The 12,752-nt window shown below is 41.6% G+C and overlaps 1 protein-coding gene across 1 annotated transcript in view; it reads right to left on the bottom strand.

Annotated features, from left to right (window-relative positions):
- Positions 1-12,752, bottom strand: part of snrnp200 (small nuclear ribonucleoprotein 200 (U5)) — a 153,248-nt gene that overhangs the window by 53,095 nt on the left and 87,401 nt on the right. Inside the window, exons 22-29 of the mRNA XM_060931753.1 lie at positions 8,622-8,774; positions 7,593-7,673; positions 7,418-7,501; positions 7,180-7,286; positions 6,929-7,047; positions 6,674-6,828; positions 4,165-4,354; positions 3,910-4,083 (exon numbers count right to left, since the gene is read on the bottom strand). Of these exons, the coding sequence (XP_060787736.1) occupies positions 3,910-4,083; positions 4,165-4,354; positions 6,674-6,828; positions 6,929-7,047; positions 7,180-7,286; positions 7,418-7,501; positions 7,593-7,673; positions 8,622-8,774 (1,063 nt within the window). The remainder of the gene's footprint in view (positions 1-3,909; positions 4,084-4,164; positions 4,355-6,673; positions 6,829-6,928; positions 7,048-7,179; positions 7,287-7,417; positions 7,502-7,592; positions 7,674-8,621; positions 8,775-12,752) is intronic.

Below are 12,752 nucleotides of genomic sequence, written 5' to 3'. Positions count from 1 at the left end.
GTTTGTGGATTTTTATTCGAAGCTGGCTACTGCAACATACAGTGGTGCTTGAAAGTTTGTGAACCCTTTAGAATTTTCTATATTTCTGCATAAATATGACCTAAAGCATCATGAGATTTTCACACAAGTCCTAAAAGTAGATAAAGAGAACCCAGTTAAACAAATGAGACAAAAATATTATACTTGGTCATTTATTTATTGAGGAAAATGACCCAATATTACATATCTGAGTGGCAAAAGTATGTGAACCTTTGCTTTCAGTATCTGGTGTGACCCCCTTGTGCAGCAATAACTGCAACGAAACGTTTGCGGTAACTGTTGATCAGTCCTGCACACCGGCTTGGAGGAATGTTAGCCCATTCCTCCGTACAGAACAGCTTCAACTCTGGGATGTTGGTGGGTTTCCTCACATGAACTGCTCACTTCAGGTCCTTCCACAACATTTCAATTGGATTAAGGTCAGGACTTTGACTCAGCCATTCCAAAACACTAACTTTATTCTTCTTTAACCATTCTTTGGTAGAACGACTTGTGTGCTTAGGGTCGTTGTCTTGCTGCATGACCCACCTTCTCTTGAGATTCAGTTCATGGACAGATGTCCTGACATTTTCCTTTAGAATTTGCTGGTATAATTCAGAATTCATTGTTCTATCAATGATGGCAAGCCGTCCTGGCCCAGATGCAGCAAAACAGGCCCAAACCATGATATTACCACCACCATGTTTCACAGATGGGATAAGGTTCTTATGCTGGAATGCAGTGTTTTCCTTTCTCCAAACATAACGCTTCTCATTTAAACCAAAAAGTTTTATTTTGGTCTCATCCGTCCACAAAACATTTTTCCAATAGCATTCTGGCTTGTCCACGTGATCTTTAGCAAACTGCAGATGAGCAGCAATGTTCTTTTTGGAGAGCAGTGGCTTTCTCCTTGCAACCCTGCCATGCACACCATTGTTGTTCAGTGTTCTCCTGATGGTGGACTCATGAACATTAGCCAGTGTGAGAGAGGCCTTCAGTTGCCTAGAAGTTACCCTGGGGTCCTTTGTGACCTTGCCAACGATTATATGCCTTGCTCTTGGAGTGATCTTTGTTGGTCGACCACTCCTGGGGAGGGTAACAATGGTCTTGAATTTCCTCCATTTGTACACAATCTGTCTGACTGAATTGGTGGAGTCCAAACTCTTCAGAGATGGTTTTGTAACCTTTTCCAGCCTGATGAGCACCAACAATGCTTTTTCTGAGGTCCTCAGAAACCTCCTTTGTTTGTGCCATGATACACTTCCACTAAAGTGTGTTGTGAAGATCAGACTTTGATAGATCCCTGTTCTTTAAATAAAACAGGGTGCCCACTCACACCTGATTGTCATGCCATTGATTGAAAACACCTGACTGATTTCACCTTCAAATTACCTGCTAATCCTAGAGGTTCACATACTTTTGCCACTCACATATGTAATATTGGATCATTTTCCTCAATAAATAAATGACCAAGTATAATATTTTTGTCTCATTTGTTTAACTGGGTTCTCTTTATCTACTTTTAGGACTTGTGTGAAAATCTCATGCTGCTTTAGGTCATATTTATGCAGAAATATAGAAAATTCTAAAGGGTTCACAAACTTTCAAGCACCACTGTATAGGGAAAACATTTACATGTACCTCAATAAATGCAGAAATATAATCTTTAAAACGTACACTTATTCAGTGTAATTACTGAAAGAAAATATGAAGTGGGCAATAATAGGGGAGACAAACTGTCCAAATATCAGATCAACTGTCATTTATTAAATAAATGAGTTTCTTTTTTGCTCCAATAATTCCCATGTGGTCGTTCTGGTGATGAACACTTGATGAATCAGATTTATCAATCAGTAAGCAACACGAAATCTGCCCGCTTCGTGTGCACAAACCTCACCCACTGTCGCTCTAGATTAGTGTTATTTCGAGGAAATTCCTGAACTGAATGCCCTGTTGTATATGGATTTGAACATTCAAACAACGCAGCACTTTTCCATCGTTATTTTTGTAAGAGTCCAACAACAATACCCAATTTCAGCAAGTAAACAAGCACAGAGTCAGATGAACCGAAATGACCCAGATAACAGGGGCTCCACGTGTGACATCATGTGAGATTAGCCCTGGAGCAAGGCTGCCTTTTTCCAGGATCCGGACGCCGTAATTTATTGATATTTTATCATCAAGCACAAAACTAAGTGTGTGTTATTTACCAGCTGGGAGGTCCGCATCGTGAAATGCTGTGACTGAGGTCTTGAAAGTACTGACTGAGGCCCTCTGGGCCGAGGTCAGTATTCAAGGCCGAGGTCACGGTATTTCACCATACGGACCGACCTTAAGCTAGTAAATATTATTTATTTTTTTCTTTACCAAATTCTAACAGAAAACGAGGGCGCCCAAAAGGGAAAACCGAGCCGAGCCGCCATTCTGAATCCTCATTCACGGCTTTAATGCAAATTGCTTCCTCCTTGGTATACAAGTGCACTTCCATGGCAGGAAAAAAAACCCCCAAAAAACCAACTACATTTTGCCGCCTATGTAGTCCCCTATTTATACAAATAGGAGTCATTCAGCCATGTTTTTGCTTGGCGTTAGCAAGTTAGAGGTTTTTAGCTTTCTCCTGAAATGTTTTCTTTTATTTTGTCTTCCTCAGGGTAGTAAAACTCGCTTTCGCTGTGAACACTGTCGTTATCACTATCCATGCTATAAAATTAATGCTATTTTCCTGAAAATGCTGGCAAAAATTTATAAGATTTTTGATAATCTTATAACTCAATCTTATTTAAAAAAAAAAAAGTTGACAAAAAAAATGCTACATTGTTTGTTGTGAACGAGCGAGTCGCCAGAGGTCCATAACCAGGGTCCGTACCGTAGGATACGGACCCGCTCAGAGCGCAGGATTTTGACCGCGAAAAAAATATCCCCCCCCCCCCGCTTTATTAATTCATTTTGGTCATTACTAATGATACCTTGTAGTTCCTGTTTACTGCTGAACTTATGACCTAGTATGGTAATGTACCATCTCATGAAAAGCAGCATGACTGGGGCGTTTTTAAATGCCCATAGTGTCTGTTGATTCAAAATAAACAGGGAGCTACATTTTCAGAGTAGTGTGGGGATTGTGTTCAAATGTTGAATACACATCACTTGATAAAAGCTGTATTTTACAACAAGGTAAAGCTGCATGGAATTAAAAAAAAAAAAGTTTATCATCTGGAACTACCATGAGCAGTCTAAGAACTGTTTTTTTTAAACAAACAAATAACCAACCCCCCCCCCCCAAAAAAAAAAAACCTCAACATTTTTGGGCTCCATGTTCTATTGCCTCAATTACCTGCGATTATAAAAACTCTCTATTTTTGTCTTTTCCACAGCTGTATTTGTAAATGTAACGTACAGTAGCATAAGCAATATGAATGCATTCAAGACGCATCATTATTAGACCCATAATTGGTTTGGAAAGAAACCAGTCTTCAATATCTTTTTTTTCATTTGGTTAAAATCCCTCGAACAGAGATCAGCTAAAATTGCACTGGACAAACAAAATCTATCAATGTGCACTCTTTAAAAACACTGTGCATGGCGTGTGCACCCACAGACACTGTGTGCGCCAAATCTTCAAGTAAGGCATCACCCTAATACATTATTAGAGCTGGCTTTTAGATTATTTTACTTTCAATTTCTCCCGTCATCTATCTGCATCTTGTGAGCACTGAAACCCATCTCTCTCAATTATGATTGACAAGTGGGACAGAAGTCCTTCATGGCCACTTTAACCACAAATCACACTAGGGGTTTCTACATACACATGGAGTGTGCATGTATCTGAGCACAAGAAGAGCTTGATGAATCATATTGTATGTGTAGATGTGTGCATAGGCACAGTTGGAGTACCTTGGGTTTGAATAGGGTTGAAGAAAGGAAACATGTTTTGGTAGAGACACTCAAAGGCAGCATTTCTGAGGGCAGATACAGGAAGAGGCTGTAGGTCCAGCAGCTCTGTTGGAGGTGGATACTTCTCTGGCAAGATCAGATGGCGGAATGACACGGGCAGCTGGGTCTCACATGCTTGATGAGAGAGGAAGAAGTGTTAACCGTCAAAGTGTCTTTACATTTACACATTCAGGATTAAAGACTTTTCTAACTTACATAGCCAACGGTCTGAGGTGACTCGAATGAAATACTGTGGAGGCAGTGGCTCAAATACAGGCACAAAAAAGGTGACCAGGTGCTCATCCTGAGCATACTTTGCCTTGAGCAGGAAATATTCATGGTGTAGGATCACTTCACTGTCGACGTCTTCCACCAAGATCCAAAATGCCTCCGATGACCCATGTATCTGAGAAAGTGTTAGACAAAAGATAATTAGGGGCACAACAATCTGACAATTAAGATCAATGTAGCAGTTTCAAAGGGAACGATTGGAATTGATTGATGCAGCAAACAAACTGATTTTCATTTCGTAATCAATTATCAAAATGGTCAACTGGATGCTATGAATATCTGTGGGTACCTAAGTGAAGAGTGATGAGCAAAAGACCCTTGTTTTTAAAAAGATTGGCACCAACAGAACCAGGGAAGTAAAATTTTACTAATACTACTCATCACACAACTGGATTTCCTTGGAATCGGTGAACTGTCTCAATGAGGAACCAGCATGGACCATCCTGAACCAGCCAAAAATGACCAGCATGGTGAGAAGTCTGCTGTTTGGTACAATTTAATAGACTTCTGAGTCTGTTGAAACAAAATTGTTTGCGACTATGTGTTTTGGTGAAGTTTGAGTGTTACACTGGTGTGTAAATAATTTAAAGGAATAGAAAATGTAAAGTAAATACATGCATGGGTTGGTAGCTTATAATATTGAAAGCCTATAAGAAAAGTTTCAGGCATGTTTGACCATTTATGAGAAAAGTTGAGCGTTTTTGTATCGCTACTCTAATGCCACCAGTAGGCTTCCATGTTGCCTGTTGGAAGGGCGATGTGTGACACCATTTGGGTGCAAGGCTAAGTCACTCTTCAGTACTGAAGGGGCAAAGCGAAAGGCCTACAAAGGTGACGATGTTGATTTCTTCACTATACATCTGAAAAAGAGAGTGTATTCATGAGCTGCAACCCTGACTTATGGACAAACCTGACCTCTACCTGTAAAATGAAAGAGGCGCTGAAACTGTGTTATACCACTCGTTAGCATGCTCTGGACTCATTCATGAAAAACTGGTGACGACCAGGCTAGCCTACCGTAATTACCATTGTAGACAGTCCAACCCCAGCAGCAATAAATAAACAGAAGTCAGACGTTTCCTGTAGTCCTTGACCAGGTTTGCACACACTGCAGCAGGGGATTTTGGCCCACTCCTCCATACAGATCATCTCCAGATCTTTCAGGTTTCGGGGCTGTCGCTGGGCAACACGGAGTTTCAGCTCCCTCCAAAGATTTTCTATTGGGTTCAGATATGGAGACTGGCTAGGCCACTCCAGGACCTTGAAATGCTTCTGACGGAGCCACTCCTTAGTTGCCCTGGCTGTGTGTTTCGGGTCATTGTCATGCTGGAAGGCCCAGCTATAACCCATCTTCACAACCCAACCTCTTACTGAGGGAAGGAGGTTGTTGCCCAAAATCTCACGATACATGGCCCCATCCATCCTCCCCTCAAATAATGGACATACTGAGATGTGATGAAAATGACTGACGCTTGAGAAAAATAATATTCCTCAGGTCAGGCAAACGTGCCCATTATCATACTTTGTTACAAGGCAAATTAATGAAACTAGGAAGAATGTTAAGTGTTTTGAGAGTATTAATTTCTTAAAAAAGTTAACAAGGCCAAAATTGCCCGGATTTGAAGAAACACCCAGGTATGTGATGTGCACACACCCAGTTGTCACATGGTAAACGTGATTCAGACAAGGCCACCTTGCTTCATTGCGCCACAGTCCAGTTCTGGTGCTCACATGCCCACTGTATGCGCTTTCGGTGATGGACAGGGGTCAGCATGGACACTGACTGGTCTGTGGCTATGCAGTAAGCTGCGATGGACTGTGTTCTGACATATATCATAACCAGCATTAACTTTTTCAGCAGTTTGCCCTACAGTTACTTTTCTGTGGGAATGGATCAGATGGGTTATCCTTCACTCCCCACACACATCAATGTGCCTTGGCACTCATGACCCTGTTGCCACTTCACCATTTGCCCTTCCTTGGACCACTTTTGAAAGGTATGAACCAGTGAACCATCCACAAAACTTGCTGTTTTGGAGATGGGTTTGGCTCTGGCACTGACCATGGACCCATCTCAATTTGGCCCTCGTCAGTCACGCAGATCCTTACGCCTACCCATTTTTCCTGCTTTCATCACATCTTCGAGATCCGACTGTTCACCACTTGCTGCCTACTACATCCCATACCTTGACAGGTGCCATTGTAACAAGATGTTATTTACTTCACCTGTCAGTGGTTTTAAGATGTTATAGCTGAGTAGGGTATAAGTTTATTAAATGTATTTAACATCTGACTAAAAACAAACATTTTTTTTAAAGAAGCCACACCTCACAAACTACCATTTGAGATCAAAATAATCAAGACAGGAGATATTAATAATCAAGATAGTGTCATCATGGAGAGTATAAATCATAACCCAGGCAGACCAACTGACCTTTTCATCCCATTGGAAGTCTGGTGTGATCGTGAGCTCCACTTTAAGCGTGGAGCGGGTGATGGGTTGCAGATGCACTGCCAGATCCAGTTTGGGGAACTGATGCACATATTTGTGTATGGTTTTCCCTATCTTGGGCATACGAATCAATTCACCTGAAGAAGGAAAAATATTTTAAACGCAAGCAAGTCATGGGTTAAGGCAAAAAAGTTCTTGAGCTGCCTACAAGTAGATCTCCATGTATGCGGCACTAACCAACTTCATTGTGGTTGAGGTCATATAGTCGTTCAAATGGAAAGCTTTTTTTCTCAATTTTCTTGATAACTTCTTCAGGAAGCTTGCGGAACTGTCGCAGAGGAGACATAGACTGCCACCTAATTCAAAAGATATGTAGATTTAGACATGCATGTCATGATCAATATGAAATGGCAATGTAATAAACCCAGACTACACAAAAACTCAAAGCACACTTAAATAAAAAACAACAGTAAATCCTAATGACTTGCATCCTTTTGTCGATCATTTTACAAAGGTTCATGGTCTTGTCAGTGAGTTGGGCCCAACCTCGGCTCAGAACAATCTCAAAGATAGCCCTCATCAGCCGACCTGCACTCTGAACACAGAGCAAAAATAAAATTATGGATTGCAGTGCTGTCAGGAGAACAGGAGCTTTAAAGCATATGGGGTGGTTTGCTCCATGAATTTAAAAAAAAAAAAAAAAAAGGGTTTGCATTGTAAACTTGCCTGGGTGACATAAACCATGTCTGCCATTAGAGCAAAGCCCTCCAGTTTGAGTTGGGAGATATAGGCCTGAAGCAGCACATTTATCTAAAGGGACAACACATTATAAATCTCAATATCAATATTACAAATGAGTATGAAACAGCCCACACACACACACACACACACCCACACACACCTTAGCACTGGGCTCCTCAATACTCTCTTTCACTGGAATTGGCACCCTTTCGAGAAGCTTCTGAAGCTCAAGTTTTTCCTCCTGTCAGTCAAAAATCAAAACATGTTACTTTCTACATAGAATCAACGAATAATTTATTCAGTTTATTTGGCCTTCTCAGAATGTAGAGATCCATGATAAGACAGAACTAATATATTAAACAGTAGTAGTAGACACAGATATTTGGCACGTTCTCATCTATGCTTCAGAATTAAGTGCCATTGCAGAATACTCAGTAGCTTTGTGTCTCTTTAACCTCACTTGGCCACAGGAATTGTAAGTGTTTGAAAGTTCCTAAGCTCCATGTCCAGTTCAAATTCACACTCAGCAATTCAAATTCTTCAAAAGAGAATTTGAGATATAGTGCAAAAAGGAGCTTTTCCTCTTTACACGCCGCACTACCTGGAATAACGCTGTTTGTTTTTTATTCTTTCCTAACACAATTTGGGTACAACATGCAAAACAATTTCTTATAGAAGCAATACATTTTGCCCTCCCACACAAAAAGACAGATGATTAACTAGATTCAGGGATCTGCTGCCCATGAGAGCAGATGAATTTGATTTCCTCTTTGAAGGAAACCCAAGATGGAATCTGGTCCATCAGTCAATGTCAAAAAGCAAGTTGTTGCTGAGCCCCAAATTTAGTAGGAGACAGAAGTAATGTAGTGGGAAGTCATTTTATTTTCCAGTTTAAACTGATTGCAAACATTGTAAACTGGTGACAGTAAATCCAAAATATTTTAATGTGATGTATGGAATTAAAATTCATAATACTGACCAAAAATAAACAGTGCTATCTATGTCTATTAAAGAAACTTGGTAACACCTAGAGGTGAGTGGCCCCATCCTTTAAGCAGTAAACAATCAAGATAGATTTCATGAACGCTAATAATATGAAACCAAGCTAGAGATTTTACTGTTTCTATTTTAAATAAACTAATAAATGAATAACATTTACTAGCTGAGGGAAGTAGAATGATGAAATTACCTCTCTCACAGTGATGTTCTTGAATTCAGAGGAGAGGGAGAACACCCTGAAGAGCTCGATTTCACTGAGTGTAGGCTTTAGCAGCTGATTATAAGTCATTATGGAATCATGCGTGATGTAGAAGTGACTGGCAATGCGGCCCAGATCTGTCACCTATTGGAGAGGGGGAGAGAAGGTTGGCTTCGGTAACCTACAGTTAACAAGATGAATGACAGTCCAGATCAATTATCCATCAGAGATGGATAAAAGAATCAAGTAAATGACATGCATGTTCTTTTTTTGTGTCTATGCAATTTATTTTATTAAACTATACAGCATCCCCTGACCCGTCAAGGCATGGACTCTTGACAAGGTTATTGTGGTATCTGGCACCAAGACATTATCAGCAGAAGTCATCCAAGTTGCAAGGTAGGGCCTCCATGAATAGGACTTTTCTGTCCAACACATGCTACAGATGCTCGATCAGATCATGATCTGGGGAATTTGGACACCTTGAACCCTTTATCCTGCTGAAAGAGGCCAAGCTGTAATTTACTGTTCTGACACATTTATAATAGCTAGCATTAACTTTCAGAAATTTGTGCGACAGGAACTCTCCTGTGGGATCAGACCAGACGAGTTAGCCATCATTCCCTATGCACATCAATAGGCATTTTCGGAGTAGAGGTACTTTTTCATAGATTTTAGAACTGCTGGATGTTCCCGCTTTTTTGCATGTACGCACTAAGAATGATTATAGTTCTTAGAACACGATTTTAAGGGACTTTTTTTTTCGTTCCGACTTCAGGGAAGATACTCTCCCAGCACAAGAGGAACCATGAGTGATGCAAGTGTATGTTGATCGTTCTCGATGATGGGTTGAACACCTATGCCGCAATGGTAACAGTCAGTTTTTAAAACCTGTGTAAAACTTTAGCCAACAGCTCTTAAAGTGCATATCACGGGTAAATTCAGGAGCAAGATCAATGTAATTCTCCTATTTTATATTAAACTTTGGTCAAATATCTGTCACATTTTGCATTTTGTGCAATTTTTTTTTTAACTTGTGCAATACCAGAAAAATTCAGTTGAAATCAAGCCATTTGAGGCGAATTCGTCCACCTCTGAAAAAACGTGACATTTGGATTTCCTGGGAAACATTGATTTTTGTGACGTCGCATGTGGGATGCCTCCCTCTGAATCCTACGTCAGCGCTGGTTTGTTTATGAGAAAACAACCTGGTGGTTTTCTGCAAATTTCATCAACGTTATCACGTAATTATTAAAATGGTTAACAGATGTATCGTAGGAGGGTGTAGCAACACCAATCTTGACAGGATTAGTACTCATCATTTTCCAAAAGACCGGACAAAGAGAGAAATGGAAGCGCTTTGTCTACACAGACTGTGCACTGAAACTGTGCAAGCTCTCACAGCCTGCTGGCGCTTCCACAGGTAACGTCACGAATCTGGCTCCAGACTCCCTTGGGATTTTTCCCAGACGCTTTTTATTTTTTTTCTGCTGTAGACAGATGGTCTTGTGCAAAATTACCCTTCTGGATGAGTGTGTAAAGGGACATACTTTCATATTTAAAAAAAAAAAAAAAAAAAAAAAAAAAAAAAAAACCAAATTGGTCCAGAATATGCACTTTAAGGTTAGCGTTTAAAAAGCTCAAAAACACCCCACAGACAAATGGCAGGGGTGATAGCGTTCCGGCGCCGTGCCGGATTTCCGGCGTACCGTGGCTAGGGGGAAAAAAAAATAAAAATCTAGTTCGCCCATTGTCCTGTGTCATTCTGAGATGCGCAGATAGACAGTAAAGGGAATTCCGAATTCCCTTTACTGTCTATCTGCGCACCTCAGAATGACAGGACAATGGGCGAACTAGATTTTTTTTTTTTTCCCCCCAGCCACGGTACGCTGGAAATCCGGCGCGGCGCCGGAACGCTATCACCCCTGAAATGGACAGTGAAGTTTGTTGAGTTTTGACAACTGAGCCAATATGTTTATTGAATTTTAGGGAACTATCAAAAATCACACCACAGTTTTTAAACAAAAGATCAACTGGACGAAGCCAAAGGGCCAAGAACGCCATCAGGGTCATCCAAACAACCATCTCAGTCTTGTTTATTAAGACTGAGAATGTTTAAATCTATACAAGTTTTAAATGTCTTTTAGGCAATCCAACAAGGAATACATTGAATGTTTTATTTTTAAGGCCAGCACAAACAAAATGGCTGCCATACAAAGAAATGCTGACTTAAGAAAAAACTGAAGTATGTGGCAGCGGGGGCTTGGTCAGTTTGTGACTGGAGGGCAGGGCCAGGGAAGGTGAGTGGCAAAGTGATCACCAGTTCATTGGTGGGTGTGTGCTTCAGTGATGGCAAAGCACTGATCAGGAGAGGGAGAGCAGAGAGGTGGCTGTCTCCTGACCAGAGCGTGTGCATGCATAGATGCGCAAGTTAATTTAAAGCTGAAAAGTGAGTGCTAAAAATAAAGACTTTTCAGCCTCATTTTCCAGTCTGTCTTATCCCAGTGTAGCATTGTCTTGGGAAACCATCTCAGAGCCATCGATCTTAGCACCGCGTCAGAGCAATACGGAGAGGGGTGAGGATCCCACCCCTCCTCTCTCTTGAGGATTCCCTCGAGGATTTCCCCTTAGAACAAATGCAAGACGAGACTCCGCATCATGCTTTTGACCAAGTGAGAGTCATCGATGGTCAGACTCTCCAGTCAAACACAACATTCTCCTTCCTGTACTCACAATTACTTAAGATAGGTTATACCGACTGACACAGGATACTCAACCCCATGAGAAAGTACCCCAGTTTTCAATCCAAAATACAGTCAAGCCGGAAAGTCTGCACACCCCTTTCACCTTCTCCACATTTCATTACGTTACAGACTTATTCTACAATAGATCAAGTTCATTTTTTGCCTCAAACAGCTACACACAAATCGCCAATAACTACGAAGTGAAAACAGGTTTTTAGAAAATATGCAATTTTATTTTACTGACAAAAATAGGTTATTTAGGGGTTACATATCTGTACACACCCTTCGTCTAATACGTGGTTGATGCACCTTTGGCAGCAATTACAGCTTCAAGACGTCTTGGGAAAGAAGCTACGAGCTTGGCACACTTGTTTCTGGACATTTTGCCCATTCCTCTTGGCAGATCCTTGCAAGCGCCATCAGGTTGGATGGGGAGCATCGGTACACAGCCATATTCAGCTCCTTCCACAGATGTTCAATTAGATTCAGGTCTGGGCTCTGGCTGGGCCACTCAAGGACATTCATAGACTTTCTCCAAAGCCACTCCTTCGTTCTCTTGGCTGTGTGCTTCAGGTCGTTGTCATGCTGGAAGGTAAACCTTTGCCCCAGTCTGAGGTCCAGAGCGCTATGGAGCAGGTTTTCAAGGATCTCTGTATACTTAGCTGCATTCATCTTTCCCTCCATCAGGACTAGTCACCCCGTTCCCACTGCTGAAAAACATCCCCACATCATGATGCTGCCACCGCCATGCTTCACTGTAGGGATGGCATTAGCCAGGTGATGAGTGGTGCCTGGTTTCCTCCAGACATGACGCTTGGTATTCAGGCCAAAAAGTTCAATTTTGGTTTCATTAGACCAGAAAATCTTGTTTCTCATGGTTTGACAGTCCTCTAGGTGCCTTTTGGCAAATTCCAAGTGGGCTGTCGTGTGCCTTTTACCTAGGAGTGGCTTCCATCTGGCCACTCTACCATAAAGGCCTGATTTGTGGAGTGCTGCCTGGATGGTTGATCTTCTGAAAGGTTCTCCCATCTCCACAAGGATACGCTGGAGCTCTGTCAGAGTGACTCTTGGGTTCCTGCTCACCTCCCTGGCCAAGGCCCGTCTTCCCCGATTGCTCAGTTTGGCCAGGTCTAGGAAGATCCTTGGTGGTTCCAAACTTCTTCCATTTACAAATGATGGTGGCCACTGTGCTCTTTGGGACCTGTAAAGCTGCAGCAATTTTTCTGTACCCTTCTCCAGATCTCTACCTTGACACAATCCAGTTTCTGAGGTCTGCAGATAATTCCTTTGACCCCATGGCTTGGAGTTTGTTCTGACATGCACAGTCAACTGTGGGACCTTATATAGGCAGGTGTTGGCGATCCCCATCATGTCCAAT

This window comes from Neoarius graeffei, chromosome 10, assembly GCF_027579695.1.
Source record: "Neoarius graeffei isolate fNeoGra1 chromosome 10, fNeoGra1.pri, whole genome shotgun sequence".
NCBI lineage: Eukaryota > Metazoa > Chordata > Actinopteri > Siluriformes > Ariidae > Neoarius > Neoarius graeffei.
Note: the sequence above shows the minus strand (reverse complement) of the source record. Positions and strands in the feature narration are given on the sequence as shown.